At 51.8% G+C, this 19,989-nt stretch overlaps 1 protein-coding gene across 1 annotated transcript in view; it reads right to left on the bottom strand.

The window, feature by feature from the left end:
• The window catches only part of UROC1 (urocanate hydratase 1), a 40,449-nt gene extending 21,300 nt beyond the window's left edge, over window positions 1-19,149 (bottom strand). Inside the window, exons 1-9 of the mRNA XM_047849815.1 lie at window positions 19,024-19,149; window positions 9,122-9,252; window positions 7,946-8,039; window positions 6,844-6,903; window positions 6,392-6,520; window positions 6,191-6,252; window positions 2,360-2,426; window positions 2,129-2,272; window positions 147-235 (exon numbers count right to left, since the gene is read on the bottom strand). Coding sequence (XP_047705771.1) covers window positions 147-235; window positions 2,129-2,272; window positions 2,360-2,426; window positions 6,191-6,252; window positions 6,392-6,520; window positions 6,844-6,903; window positions 7,946-8,039; window positions 9,122-9,252; window positions 19,024-19,149 — 902 coding nt within the window. The remainder of the gene's footprint in view (window positions 1-146; window positions 236-2,128; window positions 2,273-2,359; window positions 2,427-6,190; window positions 6,253-6,391; window positions 6,521-6,843; window positions 6,904-7,945; window positions 8,040-9,121; window positions 9,253-19,023) is intronic.
• Between the last annotated feature and the right edge of the window lie 840 nt (window positions 19,150-19,989).

Here is a 19,989-nt window from a genome sequence, read left to right as displayed (position 1 = left end):
CACTCAGGCCACAACAGTGAGAAATACAAGGCACAGCCTTCGCTCAGCCCGTGGCTGAGTATCAGGCATTTAACAGGCCCACATACAGCAGCCCAGCCTCCAGATCCCTTCTTGTGGCCTCCCCAGGCCCAGGTCAGGCGCCATACCTGAGTCTTTCAATGCAGCGGTCCAAGCTGTCGGTCACTTCCATCAGCCATCCTTGCTGGTGGCGTTTCATGAGGGCGGCTTTATCCACCTGGGACCATGAGACACAGGGCCACCCAGTCAGTCACTGGGCATGTCAGCCTCCACCAGGAGGAAGCCATCCCCCGCGTAGATCGCCCATGGCAGCACAGGTGCCACGAGCTGTTTTCCCGTAGTTACTCCCCCTCCTGCATTCCTTGTCAACAGAACCTGGATTTTCAGGGCGACACTGTGGCCCCACTCCAAGCTAACTACAACTACTCTTTCCACTGTCTCCAGCCTCCCTTTTAGGGAAGAACTTCCATTCGATCCAAAACTGACCAGTGAGGTAAAAGAACGAGTTTCTGAGGTATCATCTTCCTGCTAAAATCGAGTCAGTCACAGGTGGCACCTTCCCCCTTCCTCCTTTCTGCCTTCAATGTAGATGCGATGGCTGGGGTGGGGGCAGCCATTCTGAACGCACGAGGGAAACCCAAGAGAATCTAGCGATGTTAGCCCTGACATCGCGGAGCCGCTGAAACAATGCCAGCACTGCGGGCTGCGTGAGAGAAACAAAACCTTATTTGTGCAAGCGGCTGTAGTTTGATTTTACTATTGGCACCCAGGTGGGCTCCTAAGAAATATAAGAGTGTATGACACAGGCTTAGTACCAACTGAGTATAAATCACAAAGGTGGGTGCCTCTCTCTTTTTAGGATTGCTTATTTGTCATCTGGGAATTTTATTACAAATATGTACTGCTCTCTCTGTGGCAAACACTTTTAAAAAATACATGCTGTATTTAAAACAATTTTTTAATGTTTTTATTTATTTTTCGAGAGAGACAGAGCACAAGCAGGGGAGGGGCAGAGAGAGAGAGGGAAACACAGAATCCAAAAGCAGTCTCCAGCCTCTAAGCTGTCAGTGATATGGGGCTCAAATCCACGAACTGTAAGATCATGACCTGAGCCAAAGTTGGACACTTAACCGACTGAGCCACCCAGGTGCCCCGTATTGTTTTTAAGTTTATTTATTTATTTTGAGAGAGAGAATGTGCATGCAGGAAGGACAGAGAGAGGGAAAGAGAGAGAGAGAATCCCAAGCAGGCTCCCTGTGGTCAGCACAGAACCTGATGGGGGGCTCAAACTCATGAAGTGTGAGATCATGACCTGAGCCGAAACCAAGGGTCAGATGGTTAACCAACTGAGCCACCCAGGCGCCCCTGTGGCAAACATGTTTTGAAGACACGGGGGAAGTAGGTGAGGATGAGGGTTGAGGATGAGACGAGGGGAGGTCAAAGCTTTTTAAAAACATAGGCTATTTTTCTGCAGATTCCAGGGGATGAGCTAACATTAGTTGCTGTAACTTATTTTCTATATAGGGGCCAAGGGCAGCCCCTCCCCACAAATGTGCCACATTGGCATATTGATTATTTTAAATAAAAGTTGCTTAAGGGACCCCGTGTACAAGGACACTCAGGCCCTCCTCTGTCCCCTTGGAAGCAGGAAATATATCTCCCATGAGAAAGGTACCCCCGACCCAACCAAGGCTTGTCTTAAAGCTCCTCGCCTCCTCTCCCTGGCTCCCTTCCTCTCCTTGGCTCTACCAAAGAAAGCTGTAAGAACCACTGGCCAAAGGCTGCGTGCACACACCTCTACTGACGTCTGTTGCCCTCACCTGACTGTGTGTGACCTGTTCGAGCTGGGGGAGGCTATGTTCATCTCCAGGGATAAGGGGAGCGGTGCCCACAGAAGGTCAGTTTCCCGGGGCGGGGTGCGGGGGATCAGCAGGCATTGACCGTGGGGGAAGATGGGCACTTTGAAGGCAGGAGGCATAGGCTGCCATGGGAACCCACCCTGGGAGGCTTGGAGGGCTGGTGGGGGGGTGCAGGAGAAGAGAGGGCTGTGAGTGGGGGCGGCTCTAGACTGAGGCAGGACGCAGGTGGGCAGAGTGCCTGCTGGGCTCACCTCTGCTATCACGCCGATGCACCCCACGATGACCGCGGCTTTGGCCTGAGCGCCACTCATTCCGCCCAGCCCAGAGGTGACAAAGACCTTCCCAGCCAGGTCCTTGACCCCCAGGTACCGTCGCCCGGCATTCAACACGGTGAGCTGCGGGGAGAAGAGGACGAGTTCACTCTCCACTCCAGCACGTCCGCCTCCCACCCCCGGCAGCCAGGCGTGTCCCCTGTTTCTCACCACTGTGCCATGGACGATGCCTTGGGGACCGATGTAGCAGTAGCTGCCTGCTGTCATCTGGCCGTACCTGACCACAGAGAAGGCAAGCTCAGGGCTGAGCTCAGTGCCAGGCACAGCTTTAAAAGGTACATGCTTTAAAATTCATTTTCGAGGGGCGCCTGGGTGGCGCAGTCGGTTAAGCGTCCGACTTCAGCCAGGTCACGATCTCGCGGTCCGTGAGTTCGAGCCCCGCGTCGGGCTCTGGGCTGATGGCTCAGAGCCTGGAGCCTGTTTCTGATTCTGTGTCTCCCTCTCTCTCTGCCCCTCCCCCGTTCATGCTCTGTCTCTCTCTGTCCCAAAAATAAATAAAAAAAAAAAAAATAAAATTCATTTTCGATTACCCCAAAATGCATTCCTACGTTTTCCTTTAAATAAAAAGAAACCATTATAGAGAAAGCTACCGTCCCCCAGTTCTGGTCCCCTCTGGCCTCCGGGACCTTTTATACACAGATTTTGATCTGTTAAACACTGTAATATAAGTGGCAAAATCACTGTGGGGGCCATTTGGCCCTAACGACGGAGGCGGAAGGTGATCCGGCACTTTCACTTTCTGCACTCACGCCCATGTGAAGACAGGCCCACCACTGTTTTCGGCAACTTTGTTTGAGGTGGCCAAGCCCTGGAAGAGCTGGAGCACCCAGCATGGAGGAGCGAGAAACAAACAGCAGCGTAAGAACACAGCAGAACACTTCGCGGCAAAGAAACAGACCAAAGTCTTCCTGTGCCACGTGGCTCAGTGAAGAAGCCAGAATGTGAAAGAACCCATTCTGTGGGATTCTGTTGGTATGACATTCAATGACCTCCAATGGGGGGGGGGGGGGGGTCTACCTGCTGGAAGGAGGGCACGGAGCTGCGGGAGGCAGGGGTGACGCCTTCAGAAAAGGGCGCTCACAGAGCGGCACGCTTCATTCAGGTTTGTGGGCTATGCCATCACCGAATGGCATTGGGGTCACTGTTTGCAGGTGGGGTTATTGTCGTCATTAGTATTCGTATTATTTACATCAACGGCCTCATCTTGTAGGTATTGGTATTGCTTGTGCAGCTGGGCCCCTCACCTGCGGGGGCCTTTCCACATCAGCACACACGGGTCCTGCTGATGGCTACTCATGGTTCCACACTGTGTGTATCAGAAACCACAGAATGTTCCCCTGCCCCCTCTGATCTCGTTACGTGAATCACACTGCAGTGAGTGACCTCCTGTCTGCCTCGCTGGCCCGGGGAAGAAACCAGGAAGGGGTAGGCCTCAGTCATCAAGTGCAAGTATGTAAAATATTACTAGACACTGTCAAATTCCAAAGTGACTGTCACCAGCAATGCATGAGGGTGCCTGTGTCTATCCCTTGATAATTACCAAACACTTGAATATTTTTGGCAGTGCATTTTTCTGGGTTTTTTTTTTCTGTTGCCTTAATTTTACTCTTCCCTGGGGACCCCTGAGGTAAGCGATGCTCCAAGGTTTACTGCCGCTTGCTTTTGTCCTTGGTCCATTTCAACTCCCTGTCTCTTTTCTATTGGGTTCCTGTCGCCCAGCAACTCTCCCCAGCCCCTCCTCTCTTCTAGATCCTATTCTTGCAGGTGTGAGTCTGAATGCCAAGTCTATCCTATAATTAAGATAAGGTACTGGACCACGTGGAACCTCTTCATCTTCTTCCAAAAAAGGGGGAGGCATTATCCTTACCGTGGAAGGTTGTATGACTATTATACAATATAAAAAATGGTTCTAATATAATAGACATCCACCCAGGGAGATGAGTGAAACCATCAGAACCCCCCACAAGGCCGCATGGACCCCCTAACCTCTGCCTTGGGGACCCATATCCACTCAAGCAGAGGGCCCACGGCTCCCTTTGTACCACATACTAAGGGTGTCCTCTTGATTGTTTTGTGAATTCTCACGGATCTCTTTGAGGCAGGAGCTATGAACAGACAGGACCCAAGTTCCAAGGTTATACAGGGATACACTGCCGAGCTGCGAGCTGACTTCAAATCCTTCTAATTCAGTCCTTTGTGCTCAAGTTACCCACTACATGCTGCTCCTAAAATAACTCTAGGAGGTAAAATTGTGGGATCAAGTTTCCTGCACTTGGAACTTTGACCCCAGTCGCTAGGTATAGTCCTCCCAGCCTTGCTAGACCCGCCCACAACCTGCGACCACCTGTTTTCCCACATCCACCCTGGTACTGACTGTTATCTGTAACTTCATTGTGTCAGCCTGACAGCTTGGCTAAGTTAAAGGTTTAAACCCCTTCCCGCCTGTGTGGGTGATTTGCAGCCATTTTAGTCAATTGCCCACAGCACCCGGGTCAATCCTCAGGTGCAGCAGACCAGGTCTGACTCTGCAGTTCTACTCTCTTTAAACCTCTGTCCTGAATCTATAAAACAGAAGCACGCCACCTTGTCCAATGTCACACTTAGGAGGCAGCAGGTCCAGGATGCAGACCCTGTCCCTCTGACCCTGCGGCTGCTTCCACTGTTGAAGAAGAGGCCATCAGGCCTCGCAGTAAATAGTAGTAACAGTAGCTACTTAGACCAACCAAAAAAGTAATAGGGTTTCTGAACCTCAGTTTCTTCCTCCACAAAGTGGGCCAATAAGGGCGCCTAGGTCTGAGGCTTGTACAGAGAAGCAAACACCATGGTATCTATAAAGCTCACCAGGACACCTGACACCTGATAGTGACGATTATGATGAGTACATTGTAAAATCTTAGCCTGAGGCTTAATTGGCTCCCAATACTACAGACCTCATCACCCCTTGTCCCTGGCCCTTGACCCCTTGAACTCAGGACTCACTCCTGAACTCAGGAAATGCCTAGATGCTCCTGCCTATCAATTTCTTTTAGAAACTAACTAAGGAAAGGCTGAAACAGGAAAAGGAACATTTGAGAACAATATAAGCCCTGCCACAGACGAATCAGAAAGTGCCTGACAGTTACCTCAGCTTCATTATAATATTAAAACCACCTTCTGAATATTCATCCTGAGCCCTCATAAAAGAAGCCTGCTTAGCCTGTTGAGAGAGTGGCTTTGGACATGATTCCCCATGACCTCCTTATTCTGATGATTAAAGTGACCTTGTGAGGCACCTCCACCTGGTGTGGTCTTTGTGTACAGCTCCCGGGTAGAGCAGACCCACTTTGGGCCAGGTAGCAAAGAGCAACACACCCAGAGATCCGTAAAAATGTACGGACCAGGACATTCACTGTAGCGTTCTTTATAAGCCCAAAGAACCTGAAACAACCCAAATCAGGTGGCAAGGGGGCTAAATAAATCATGGTACAATCGAACACTGCAGGTAAAACAAGAGTGCATTAGACCCACGTTTCCTGAAATGGAACAGTCTCCAGCTATACTGTCCAGGGTGGAAAGGCTGGTGCAGATGGCATCCATAATGGTCTACCTGACTCTGTATGTGCATGAGAAATGTTTGGAAAGACACAATGTGAAATAGGGAGTCTAGGGTGGAGAGGGGTTTCCTTTTCGCCATACCTCTTTTTAAAATAATGTTCCGGGGGTGGGGGGAATGTTTGCAATTCAGAGCACACATTGCATTAATTTTATGACAAATGAAACAGTTGTGCTCTGTATTTTGGGGTTTGGGTTGCACAGGTGCACACATTTGTTACACTCATCAAATGGTGCACCGGGATATGCGCCTTTCATGTAAATTTCACTTCCGAAGAAAAAAGCCCTGTAAACAAATACTGAATTCCTAGCGGTTGTATCTGCTGCTTACTTTGAGGCTGTCAAAAACCAAGTTGGACAGATGGATGCATGGAGAGAAACAAGACTTACATTGTAACTCCCATAGCAAAGAGCTTCTCATACTCTGTCCGGGAGGAGTAGTTGGGAATGACCTGGAAAAGAGGAATGGGAGCCAAAGGCTGGGGGTGGGAGGACAGAGCCCTCCGAAACAATGAGGAGGCAGGTGTTGGGGGCACCTGGCTCTCCTGCTGCCCCCAGGCAGGCACTGTGCCCGGCTGCCCCAGGACCCACCATCCCGTTGGTGATGACCAGCCTGGGGGCCCCGGGGCTGCTTGGGAAGAGGCCCAGAGGGTGTCCGCTATACATGACCAGGGTCTGCTCCTCTGTCATCTGTGACAGGTAGGACATCGTCAGCCAGAACTGCAGGGGAGAGCAAAGCATGGAAGGCTCTGTAAGTGGAGGGCCAACACTGAGCCCCAAGTCACCAACCAGGCCCAGAGAGCTCCCACAGCCCCAGCAGTCCTGCCAGTGCCCTGTTCCTTCAGGCCCTCATTACTCTCCAGCGGCTCCTGGTGCCTCGAATAATGCCACACATGCCCTGAGGGCCTTTAGTACCCCCAGAATGCCCAGTGTCAGCATCTCAGGCATCAGGGAGGCAGAGACCTGAGTCCCGAGCCTTAGATTGTTAGATCCTACCAGGCCAGAAGATGTGGGGAGGGGAAAGGCCATACAGTCCAGCGTACCTGAGCCCAGTTGCTGAACACCTGCCCATTTCCTCCATAGGTCACGAGCTCCTGGGGAAACTGGAGAAGACATGGTGTCATCTGAGATGGGGGTCTGGGAAGGGAGGGCCCCCACCTCTGTGCTGTGCCCAATGGCTGTTGGCCCTTGAAGAAAGAGTGTTAAGGGCAGGGGGAGAAGGCAGAAAGGGCGAGGCCCAGACACAGTGACCTCTGCAGGAACACTGGCCCCCCCATGACCTTGTAAGAGCTCAGCGTGAGGTGAGAGTCAGAGCTGGATCTGGGATCGCTTTGGGAAGTTAGCCCAGGGTCAGTGTCAGGGGTCTGTCTGTGACCAGGTTCTGGGGTCAAGGCCAGGGCTGAGGAAGCTCTCACCTCTGGGTAGAATATTCAAATTCTAGGATCATATTGCCCTCAAGTATAATACTTAGAGACTCACCCCTGAAAAGGTTATCCTTTATCAGATATGGGTATCTGATGTACAGACTGGCTCTCAAGGACCCCCATGACAGATGCATGTGGCCAGACTTGCATCATCCACACAATAGTCTCAAGGACCCCCATGACAGATGCATGTGGCCAGACTTGCATCATCCACACAATAGTGTGGCTATTGAGCACTGGAACCATGGCTCATTTGACATGCCCTAAGTGTAAGATTCACCCCCAATTTCAAAGACTTAGTAGGGAAAAAGGTTGTAAAATGTCTCAGTGATTTTTATGTTCCATGTTAAAATGATAACATTTCTGATACATTGGGATGGACAAAATATAGGAGTAAATCTGTTCATTATTATTTGTTTGCTTTTTCATGTGGCTTTTAGAAAGTTTTGTGTTTTTTTTTTAAGAACGTTTAAAATGCCATGTGTGTCCATCATACCAACGTTGATATCTGGAGGTGCATGCTGTACTCTAGTTACAGACGATGTAGCCACCCGGGGGGAGCCGGGAGAAGGGTCTATGGTCCCCTCTGCACTATCTTTACAACTTCCTACAAATCTATCGTTATTTCTAAATAAAAAGCTTAAAAGCATTACATGTATGTCTTGAGTTACATTTCTATTGGGCAGTGCTGGCCCCTGCCTCAGTTTCCCCCGGCTGTTACCTGGGCTACGGCAGGGTCCAGGTTGTTCATGATCATGTGCATGATGGCTGCAGCGGCCCTCGTCCGGCAGGGGTACTGCTCGATTGGGTAGGCCCTGCAAGGGGAGTCCAGCCACCAGGTGTGACGAGGGGAGGGCACGAGGCTTCCGGCCTGCTGAAGCCTAGGCCCTCCCTGGCCATAGCACAGCATCCGGCCACAGAGGTGTGCACAGCAAGACCTGGTATCCTGCAGAAGCCTCCTGGGAGCTGCCAGCAGAAGGCGGTTCCAGACCACCTAGGCCGGCCCACGCTGGTGCTCACGTTGTGTTTTACACCCCTGCCCTTCCAAGGATGGCAAGTTAGGCCCCTACCGCACCCGGGCCACCCCTCCCTCCCCCTTGGCGGGCTCCAACTGGAAGAAGATGGACTTCAAAATAAAGCTGAAGTCTGCTTTCCAGAAGCATCTCCTCCGGGTGGAGTTTATTATCCATCCCTTCTTTCATTCATGTCACCAGTGCTCCTGGCATCAATTCTAGAGCAGATGCCAGGCCAACAGGCCCCAACAGGAATGAGGGAACGTGGTGCCTACTTGATGGGGAGAATGACATCCCCTGGGGGTGGTTCCAGACAGGTCTGGACCTCTGGCACATTGAGGAACAAAGGTGCTTGGAGCGTGAGCCCTGGGCGGGGGCAGCAGCATCTGGGAACTGTGAGAAGGGCAGATCCTTCTGGCCCCCCTGCTCCCAAACTGCTGAATCCACAGTGTGGGGTGAGGCCCAGCCATCTACATTTTCACAAGGCTTCCAGTGCCATGCACAGCTCAGCCTGAACCTAAGCTATCTCCTTACTTCCTGGCAGGACAAGACATGAGGTTTAGAAAGGGATTTTGTACACAATTTGGCTCCAGAATTGCACAGGATTGACCACCCAGAATGGTAGGCCAAAGAGACCTCTCTGGAAAGGATTCCCTTATCGTCTGGCCAGGCTGGGGGGCCTGCAGCCAGCTCCAGGCTACAGACCCCCACAGGTGACAACACAGCCATCATGCCCTCTCCGTGTGAGGGGCATTGACTCAGCACGCCACAACTCAGCACGCCTCCTGGTGTGGACAGCCTGCACTTCCCCCTGCTGACCCCTGAATCGGCCCCTCCCTGGGAGCTTCTGGGCCCCCTTTGGAGCTGCACCTACTAGTGCTCACCTCATTTTAATGTTGGGGCAGAACCGGTACATGTAGATATGCCCGTACAGTCGCAGCTCCTGGGCAAACTCAGGGGCCAGCAGCTCCTGGACGTCCGGGGGGAAGTAGCGCAGGGCATTCCTCAGTGCGAGCTGGGGAGTGGGGGGAAGAGGGGTGAGGGGCAGCAGGGGGGCAGAGGATCTCCAGGCCAAGGATCACGAGGCTTCCATGATGGGACATCCTCCTTCCCTACTCAGAAATCCATGGCCCCATCCAGAGACCACCTAGTTCTCACTCCAGGCCCATCTACAAGGTCGCCTCTTGCAAGAAGCCTTCCCAGATTGCTCTCCCCCTTCACATAGGCAAATGTGTAGGCCCTTCCTCGTCTTGCTCACGGGAAACCAGACTGCTTGATCCCAGTCAAGGACCAGAGGGTGGCCTTCCCTGAGGCTTGCAGCTACACTGGGAGATGCAGACTCAAGGGCAGGAAAGAGATGTCCCAGGAGCTCACAGGCACCTTGTGCAAATGCAGAGAAGCAACCCTCCACCAGCGCCCACCTTGGCAAGCCGCGTCAGACAGCGCACGCACCCTGCACATTTTCCTCCAAATTCAGGCAGGCCTGGGGCAGGCCAGGAGAAAGAAGAAACCTTCATAGGGCTACTCAGGCAGCCCAACTCCCAAGCCCCCCAACACTCCTCCACACATCCCTGATGTTCCTGGTCCTGCCGCAGGGCCTTGGCACTTACCTCTCTGCCACCCTGCCTTCTCTTGGAGGGTCTCTCTCTTACTCAGGCCTCAATCCAAATGCCACCCTCCACAGAGGCCTGCCTTGACCGCCCCCCCCCCTTGACTCCTAGCCTCTCTCCCCACCTCTGTTTCCTTCCCAAGCTTTTCACTGCTGAGTGTTCTACTGGTTGTTTGTTTCACTGCTTACAATCTGTCTTACTAAGCACAAGGAGGGCCAGAGTTCTAGCAGACCCTTTCATAGCTCCCTTCCTTCCAACACCCGGACTGGAGCCTGGAGGCAGGCAAAGCTGGGGAAGCGACCAAGGGTATCTGGGTGGAGGTTGAGGCCATTTATGCAACCAGCTGACCCTGGGGAGCAAACTGTTTTGGGGGTGGGGAGCTGAGGAGCTGAGAATGGTGAATTTATTCCCTCATTCATTCAGTGCATGCCTACTGAGGGGGAGAGGTGGTCTGATAACCTGAAGACAGGTGGGCTTTGGACACAGGGAGGCAGGAGGTGACGGGAGAAGGCCAAGGCCCAGGACTGGGGACACCAGCTTTGGGCAGGGGTAGAAGTTCCCCCAGGGAGATGGTGCTGGAAGTCCAGCCAGGAGCACGGGTTCCTGCCGGCCAAGGGCAGAGGGCTAGGAGGAGGGCGGCCTGTCAGAGGCACCCAGCAGTCCGACACTGTGTGGGCTAAGACACACCCCAGGACTGAGTGACAAGGATGTCACTGGGGCCTTAGCAGCGGGGCAGGGTGGGAGGAGAGAAAAGAGAGGGATAATCCGGGAAGGAGCAGATGGCAAGAGAGGCGATGAAGAAAACCCCAGCTCAGGGTGTTACAGAAACTTGGGAAGGTCTGCAGACCCACTCCCTCATTTAATTTTCATGTGGAACAAAAGCCCGTCATCCCTTCTCCCTTAGAAAAAAGCTGATGAGAAATATGAGTTTCTCCCTCAAGAACAGTGGCCAGGAATACCCTGCAGCAGGAGGGTGTCGAAGTCCAGCTGACGTGGGGGTCACCCACAAGATCTGGTGTGGCCTCTGCTCTGCGTTCCTCACCAGTTCCCAGGTGCTGCGCTGCTGGCCCGGGGACCCCACTTTGGGAGCCGCTACAGGACAGCCAGGAGGATAAATGATCCACAGCAACATGCAGCAGCCAGGTTGGCTCTCCCAACCCGCTGTTGAGTGAAAGAAGCCCACACCTAAGGGACATACTGCCAGCTCTGTTGAGAGGCTGTTCAGGGGCAGGTGTGTCTGAGCCACGTGTTAGAGGTCAGGCCAGCAGTTCTCCTTCAAGGCTGGGGTCTCTTCCCCGCTCCCCGCACCTGTGACAGACACGTCTGTGCACGCGTGGTTTCCGTGGCTTTCTGTGCATGTTGTACCTCAACACAAAGACCATTGTTGTTTTCTAGCTGGTGTATAGCTTCTAACAAGAGCTTGCAAGTGAAACTGAACATTTAAAGAAAATTTTTGAAAGCAATATATCACACACACACAATCCACACAATATATATCACACACACACAATCCACACAATATATATTATACGCACACACACACAATCTACACAAGACTTGACCTTACTACCCAACTCCTAATATATTCTATCCTGTTCTAGCTTGTTTTATTTTGCTTTCTGATGAATGCTACTTGCAACCCCCTAACCAGATTTCACAACCCGCTAAGAGGTGGCAAGCAGTGGTCGGAAAAAAACTGTCTTCACTGTTTCCCCAGCAGGGCTGGCTTCACTACTGGGCCTAAACCTGGTGTTCTTACTAAGGACCTGGATTCGACCTTGTCAAATGCTTTTGCAACCTTGTTCAGCTAATCACATAACTCAAAACATACAACAGAGGTTCCTGTCAAAACCAATGGTTCTTAAATTGTGTCAGTTGATAGAAATGACTAGGCCATTTTGCTTGCTTTTCTTGCTTGCTTTTCTTCCTTCCTTCCTTCCTTCCTTTTTCTTTCTTCCTTTCTCTCTCTCTTTTTTTTTTTTTTTTGAAGTTTTTATTTACTTAAGTAATCTCTCTACCCAACATGGGGCTCCAACTCACCACCTGGAGATCAAGAGTCACACACTCCTCTGACTGAGCCAGCCAGGTGCCCTTTGGCCATTTTTCAAAATGTCTTTAAAGGCTGTAAGAAATTCAGTCTGTTCTGAAGGAAGAATGCATGTGTGCCATAAACATAACAGGGATTCTGGCAAGGTCCGTAGCCTAAATGCAGCACAGAAGCTCTGTGTGCTGTATTTCCCCTTGTATAAGATTTCCATTTTGTGACCATTGAATTTTTCTTTATCCCTGAAATTCACTTATTTAGTCTAGACCTGTCTTTTTTTTTTCTTTATTATTTTTTTATTTTTAAATTTATTTTATTTATTATTTTTTTTATTTTTATTTACTCTATCCCAGAGTGCAAGTGGGAGACAGGGGCAGAGGGGGGAAAGGGAGGGAATCTTTTTTTTTTAATGATTATTTATTTTGAGAAAGAGTATATGTGCATGAGAGCAGGAGAGGAGCAGAGGGGGTGGAGAGAGAGAATCTCAAGCAGGCTCCATGCTGTCAGCACAGAGCCCCACACAGGGCTTGATCCCATGAGCCCTGAGATCATAACCTGAGCTAAAATCAAGAGTTACACACTTAACCAACTGAGCCACCCAGGCATCCCAGTCTAGACATGTCTTAATGTCAACTATTCTATATCAAGTTTTCATTTTTTTTTCTGCGATAAACGATATCCTTTTATCTACAATTTCATGTTTTTACTTAGTTCAGGAACATTGTCTTCTATTATATTTTCGGTCAATAACTTTATCCCCTGTGTCTAGAGTTACCTAACAGTCAGGCAGTAAATGCTTCTTCAGTGAAAAAATCTACAAAGTAGCAGCTCTGTTTGCTGACCTGGGTCACTCTTCTGAGTCTCTGGTTGGGAGTTCTCAGAAACTTCATGTCTGCCCAAGGTCCGCCAGAGGTCTGAGGCAGGCCTATGGGGGGCCCGGGGGCCCTCACGGAACCTCGGAACCTCAGCAGAGGAGGCTCAGCGAGGAAAGGGTGGGTGCAGTGATGAGGTTGGGAGCCCCCATGATAAGCATGGGGACAGTAGCCAGGGTTGAGTCTACCCTTGGCCCTGCCTCCCACTACCCGTGTGAACTTGGGCCGGTCACCCCTGCCTCAGTTTCCTCATCTCTTGGCATGGCCTACTCAGCTGGGTAGTTGGAAGGATTCGATGAGGAAATGTATATTGTGTAGCGTACAGCGCCTCTACTCACCCACTCTTTTGAAGATCCCTAAACCAGAACCTAAGGAGTATTTCTTGCTTCCTCCCCTGCCCTGGCTTTGTAGCTTCCTTGTTTGCAGGGCTTCAGTTTATTGTAAGATGCCACAGCACCCACAGGGAGCACGAGTAGGCACCCTACTTGGCAACTCACACCCTGGGTGGTCAGCTGGCATGCTAATCACAGGATGCTCCCAGAAACACTTCACGTCTCCATATCTCAATCTACACCAGAGGGACTGCTATGCAGCATATAGAATGTCAGACATGGATTTTCACTGGTCAAATTATGGCCCACTAATCATATAATGCATGTTCCAAGTGGGCTCTTATTGGTGAAATCAGATGTATTCAAGACACATAAATTGGAAAGAATATTCCAGACCACCCCCGTTGCCTTAATAGGCCTAGAAATCTAACAAGCTCAGTTAGGGCCAAAGGATTGATTCATAAAATGTTCCAGGGTCAGTCAGCAGGTTGGAGAAGTCTGGGTGCTTGACAGTGTGGTGGGCAGAATAACGACCCCCAAACACATCTGCCTCCTATTCCCCAGAACCTGTGAATTTGTTTAATTACAAGGCAAGAGAGACTGGAGATGTGATTAAGGTAAGGGTCTGGTGTGGAAGATTATCCTGCATCATCCAGGTCAGCCCTATGTATCTGCCAGAGTCCTCGTAAGAGGGAGGCAGGAGGGTCTGAGTCAGAGAGAGAGAGAGAGACCTGAATTTGCTATGCATCTGGCTTTGAAGACAGAGGACGAGGCCACAAACCAAACACTGCAGGCAGCCTCTAGAAGCTAGAAAAGGCAAGGAAAGAGATCCACACCTCCTCAACCCCCAGAGTCTCCAGAGGGAATGCAGCCTCACTGCATATATTTTTTAACTTGACCCTTGTACAATGCATTTATTGCTGCTGAAAATATATTACACGTATGCATAAACTAGGCTGATCTGATATGTAATATTTGCGTCCAAAGAAATGAGAATCACGAGACTCAGTAAGACAGCAACCGAGCAAGCCTGATTTCCATATCCTTGCATTTGCGCTAATGTTTCTTGCTCATTGCCCAAGGAAACCCATTTCAGCTTTCTGACACCCACCGTTGTAAGACAATAAATTTGTGCTGTTTTAAAGCCACTCCGTGTGTGGAGATTTATTACAGCAGCCCTGGGGAAATAATGGACAGGGACAGGATCCTGTCTTGGGGACAGTGTTACTTCTGCCCTGAGCAAACCTTATCCGCGTTGGTAGCTGATCAGCTAAAAGGATGCCAGTCTGTGACTTTGTTTATAGCTCACGGAATGGGTGTGTGTGTGTGTGTGTGTGTGTGTGTGTGTGAGAGAGAGAGAGAGAGAGAGAGAGAGAGAGAGAGAAAGAGAGAGAGAGTTTGGCTCAGGCCTTACTTCCATTCTAACCTGGCAGTGTGCTGGTGGGGCAAAACCCACCTACCTGAAAGTCGTTGGCTGTCACTACGTCTACCACAAATGATGGCCATGACTGATTTGGTGCAGCCTTGTTTGAATCACCCCTGTCCTTGCACTCACTCTTGCTCAGGCTTCATTAGGTCTGCTCTGGCCTGAACTGGAGCCAACCAGACCAACTAGGAGGGTCCAAACTGAGGCTCAGACTGTTCCTAGCTGGGGATGGGGTGGCCTCTGCATAGGCTGCTGCTACGGTGACCCAGCTCTTCCTACCTCAGTCTACACCAGAAGGTTGGCTACATCACACGTGCACGCTTCATCTCTCTGACCTTCGGTCTCTTCTTCTGTAAAAAGAGCACACTGATAGCACAGGGCTGTCTTGGGGACGCACTGAATCAACACGCTCGGCACAAGGTCTGGCACACAGAGGTGCCGTGTGAGTGACAACTGTCAAAACGGTCATGTCCCACACTCATGGCCCTCCATGCTGCCAGCTCTTTCTTCTACTTGGGTCTCTGCCCACCCTGCCCTTCTAGATAATCTGTCAAAAGCTTTTATACTCTCTTTATAACTATATATATGTATATATAGTTAATGAGCAGGTTTATGCTCCTACTCAGACACCCTCAGGGTCTCCCCATGACTCAATCAATAAAGTCAACACTGTTTTTGGCTTTCAGGGTCCTCTAGAACTTGGCTGGGCCTGACTCTCCAAGCTCCACAGCCAGCTCGAGCCTACACAGGGCCTCCTCCACCCCTGGTATACTTTGGCCAGGCCCATCTCTGGATTGTCACTCTCTGCCTCCCCTTGTCTACAAATGGCCTTCCTTCTTGGACTGAGTCCAAGAACCTTGCCTATGTTGCCAAGACTGCCTCCTCCAAGAAGCCCTCCTAGGTTTCTCCTGCCTACTGAACTCTTGTAGGATTTGGTGGAGGCGCTTAACAACAGTTCATTCAGCAACCCAGTACCGGTGTCACTGAAGATCCAGAAATGAACCCAACAGAGCCCCACTCTTAAGGAGTTCAAGATAGTGTGTTATTAGTGATGGGGACACAGACACACTGGGGTGGTCTCCAGGTCTGGTATCTGATGTCCGGAACAGTCCTTGTGGGTGGGGCAGGGTTTGGGGAACAGGTCACTGAGAGTAACTGCGTATGGGGTCAGGGGGTAGCTGAAGACATTTCGGGTACAGCAACCGCTCCTGTTAGATGATGAAAATTCCTGCACTGTAGAAGTCGTCTTGTGTTTGTGCTGAAAACGCATTGCCTAAAATGTGACAGCCAGACTGCCTATGTTTAAACAGAGAAATCTACTGAAAGAAGAGCAGAGAGTGAAGCACACCAAATAATGGAATACTACCCACCAGTTAAAAGGACGGGTAACTCTAAACTCGCCAGGAATGAACGCCCAAAAAAACTGATGTGTATAGATTGCAACCACTTACATGCTTAAGAAGGACACACACGCATATCCTATGTACATAAAACACATGTGGAAGGATATGCAAAAAAAAAAAAAAAAAATGGCCGGGGCGCCTGGGTGGCTCAGTCGGTTAAGCGTCCGACTTCGGCTCAGGTCATGATCTTACCCTTCGTGAGTTCGAGCCCCGCGTCAGGCTCTGTGCTGACAGCTCGGAGCCCAGAGCCTGCTTTGGATTCTGTGTCTCTCTCTCTTTCTCTCTCTCTCTCTCTCTCTCTGCCCCTCCCCACTCATGCTCTGTCTCTCAAAAATAAACATAATTTTTTGTCAATGGCCTATCAGGAGAAGTAGGGAACTTACACTTTTATAAGACTTGAGCTCCTCATCTTATACAATTACCTGGAAAGTTTATGTCAAAAATCAAAGAGACACATTTAAATCTAAACAAAAAGAATAGAAAGCAAGCTGAAGGAAAAGCAGAAAGCGAACTGCTGGCGGATTTGGAGGTTGCTGGGTTCGGACTGCCTGGGAGAAACCGCTTTTGTTTCTCCTCTGAGGCGAGTGTTCGCACACAGGATGCTTCTGTGACTGGTTTGGGGGGTCCCCCCCCTGACCAATTCTCCACACCAGCTGGGTGGCCCGAGTGTCATTCTGTTCTGACACCATCTGCCTGAGTCAGCTGAGACCCCGAAGGTTAAGGGCTCAGTCCCACAAGACTGCCCTTCTCACCTCAGATGCCATCACACACCCCCAGGCTTTCACCTGTACTGGGGACCAACCCGCTAAGTACCGGGGTTCCCACCACTTCCCTCCTTGGGTTCAGTAATTTGCTGAGCAGCTCGCAGAACTCAGAGAAACGTGTCTACTGGTTTATTATACAATAAAGCATATGATCAAAGGTCCGGATGAACAACCAGATGAAGGTACACAAGGCAAGATGTGGGGTGGGCCCAGCACCTCAATGTGCCCCGCAACCCAGCTCTCGGAACCCTGCAGTTATGGGATTTTTATAGAGGTTTCAGCACGAAAGCATGACGGATGATTAACTCAATTTCCAGCCGTTCTCCCCTCTCTAGGGAATGGGGGGGGGGGGGGGGCGAAAGTTCCAAGCTTCTTATCTTGGAACAGTCTTTCTGGTGACCAGCCCCTATCTAGAGTGGCTTCCTTAGAACAAAAGAATTTCCCTATCACCTAGGAAATTCCAAGGAATTTAAGAGCTCTTTGTCAGGAGCTGGGGTCGAAGGAAGGGAGGGTCAGGGCAGAGGTCAACCTCTGTCCTTCTTACTATCTCACCAACCTAAGGCTGGCTGACCCTGGCACCCTGAGGGAAGATGTAGCGGCTTTCAACAGCCCCAACTCCCGGACCTACAAGCAAACGGCGACCTACACAGGGCAAGGCTGAGGTGGCCCAGCTCCTCAGCTCCCGAGTGCCCCACTCCCAGCACAGGACACCATCACGCAGCCATAAAGGTGTCACCTGAGATGGGCAGGTAACAGGGCCCTCCATGCCCTCACCGTCAAAGATTGAGCCGTTGGCGCCCAGCAGGGAGGTGACCCAAGGGGAGGAAGCTTGAATGACTATTTTGACGTAGTTAAGCTGGGCGAGATAAGCACCATGGAAGAGGAGGCGGAGCCAGGCCCCCAGGGCCCAGGCCCCCCACTGCCCCTGCACCGGAGCTGTCCAGTCCCACCCCAGCGCTCCCCAGCGCCCTCCAGCGGCCTGGCCCCACACTTCCCCTGTGCCTGCACTGTCCAGTGGTGCCCCAGCTCCGCCCAGCGCCCCCCAGGGCCCCCCTCGCAACACCCCTTACCCCCAGCACCCTTCCCCCACCCTTCTCCTGCCCTAGCTCTGCCGGTCAGCCCCAGCGCCCCCCAGCTCCCCATCCGTGCTTTGTGAGCTGCCTCCGCGGAAAGTTTAGGGGGCAGCCACTGAAGGGCGGCAGTCTTCACTTAGGGTGGGGTTGTGTGATTCCTTTTTTAATGTTGGTGCCTATTTGTATTTTTTATACTTTCCCCTGCACTGTTCCTGAATTTCTCAAGTAATTCTGAGTAAAGAAAAAGGAGGATACTTTATATCATTGTGCCGCCTTCTTTATTTCCTCTGGTCTCCTCCACTGCTCCGTGGTGTCATTTTCATCCCCAGTTTACGAGGGAGACAAGTGCGCTCCTGGACGGTCGGAGCTGCCCGGGGTGCAGGCTCGAGCGCCCCCAGTCCTGGGCTGGCTCCAGGCTCTCCAGGCTGTGGGTGATGGTCAGGGACACCTCGGCAATGCTTTCAGCAGCACCATCCCGCCCCCGCTAGGGTTCTAGCCTTGCTGGCTGCACACTCACTACAAGACTGGGGGGAGGGACACAGAAGCGAAAACAAGAGCTAACCTGCTACATTGTAGAACTTCAAAGTCATGTACGTGTCAGGGGTGGAAGGGTACACTTTGGGGGCGCTTGGATGGCCCAGTTGGTTGAGCAACCAACCTGTGCTTAGGTCACGATCTCACAGTTTGGTGAGTTCAAGCCCGGCGTCCGGCTCTGTGCTGACAGCTCTGAGCCTGGAGCCTGCTTGGGATTCTGTGTCTTCCTCTCTCTCTGCTCCCCTCTCCACTCACCTTCTGTCTCTCACTCTCTCAAAAATACATTAAGAACATTTTAAGACGTAAAAAAGAAAGAAGGCTACACTTTGTTTACACCAGCCTCACTCCTCTGACTGGAAGCAGCCACAACTCCACTGCCTCCTGGCTGGGGGACCTTGAGCCTCAGGATCCCCATCTGCAAATGGGTACCCTAATCTTGCACCCAAGGATGAATGTTGGGGAGAGAATGAACTACAGTAAGCGTGAAGAGTGCAGAGCAAACACATTGGACCGCCCTGTCCCACCGACACCCCCTCTGGGCGCTCTTGGACACCCCCTCTGGGCTCTCCTGGACACCCGCTCGGGGAGGCTTGGCGGTGAGGGGTGGGAGGCTGACTTGAGAAGCTGCAGCTCCTGCGGAGAAGCAGGAACAGAAAATGCCCACCCAGACCACCTCAAGGACACCCAGAGGGCAAAGGGCCCAGCAGGAATGGCGCCCAACTTCTTACCTGCTCCTCCGCAGGGCTAAGGCCGGGGGTCCTGACGGGTGCATGGGGCACCCCAGCCCATCGTCCCCGGTTTTCCGGGAGGGGCCGCAGTGGCAGGCCAGAGCATAGCACCTGGAGGCTGGACATGTTTGGCTGAGACAGACGGAGGCCAGCTCTGTGGGGAGGCCAGGGAGAGACTGGGCAGTCATGGCCCAACTAGGCGGGGACCTCCTGCTCCAGGCCACCTCCTCCAGCCCCTCATTGGGCCCAGGGCCTGCAGAGGGAGCCATGTGTGGGTCATTGGGTCATTGGCCCCTCGCCTGGCTGCCTGCAGTGTTGACCCGAGGTGGGGCTGGTGTTCTGGGTAGAGGAGGCAGGCTTCACGCAGGGGAGATTGCTACGTATTGGTTTGTTTGTCCTGTTAGTGAAGTGTTGGCCTTGAGGGGTTGTGTTTCCCAGGACGCGGCTTTGGAGGGCTGCTGGGGCTCTAATGCGGGGGTTCGCTTCGGCAGCCTTACACCAGGCAGGCGATGCTGGGATTTGTGTCTTGGTGAAGGGGAGCATGTGATACTGAGGCTGGCACAGAACGCGGGGTCTGTGAAGAAAGCAGGCAGTGCGCCTTGTACCCCTCCTTCCCGCCACTCGTGCAGGGAGCACGGCAGAAGCCCACCCAACAGCAGCTGTACCCTCCTCAACTCTCACATGCTGCTTCATCCCCTTCCCGGAGCTCTCTGTAAAGGGCCCACATGGAGATGCTTCTCATCCTCGATTCCATTAACAACTTAGCAAAGAAGTGCTCCTTATTAGCCTTATGCTACAGATGGGGAAACTGAGGCCCAGGTGGCACTCACACAGCCAGGAGGCGACGGCAATAGAATCCTGGTGGTCCTAGGAAAGCAACCCATCTGGGCGTGAACCCAGCTCAGCTCCTGACCAGCCCTGTGGCCTTTGGCCCTGTCCCAATCTACGCAAGTGGGTGGTAATTAA

The sequence above is a fragment of the Prionailurus viverrinus genome, chromosome A2 (genome assembly GCF_022837055.1).
Source record: "Prionailurus viverrinus isolate Anna chromosome A2, UM_Priviv_1.0, whole genome shotgun sequence".
Taxonomy (NCBI): domain Eukaryota; kingdom Metazoa; phylum Chordata; class Mammalia; order Carnivora; family Felidae; genus Prionailurus; species Prionailurus viverrinus.
Note: the sequence above shows the minus strand (reverse complement) of the source record. Positions and strands in the feature narration are given on the sequence as shown.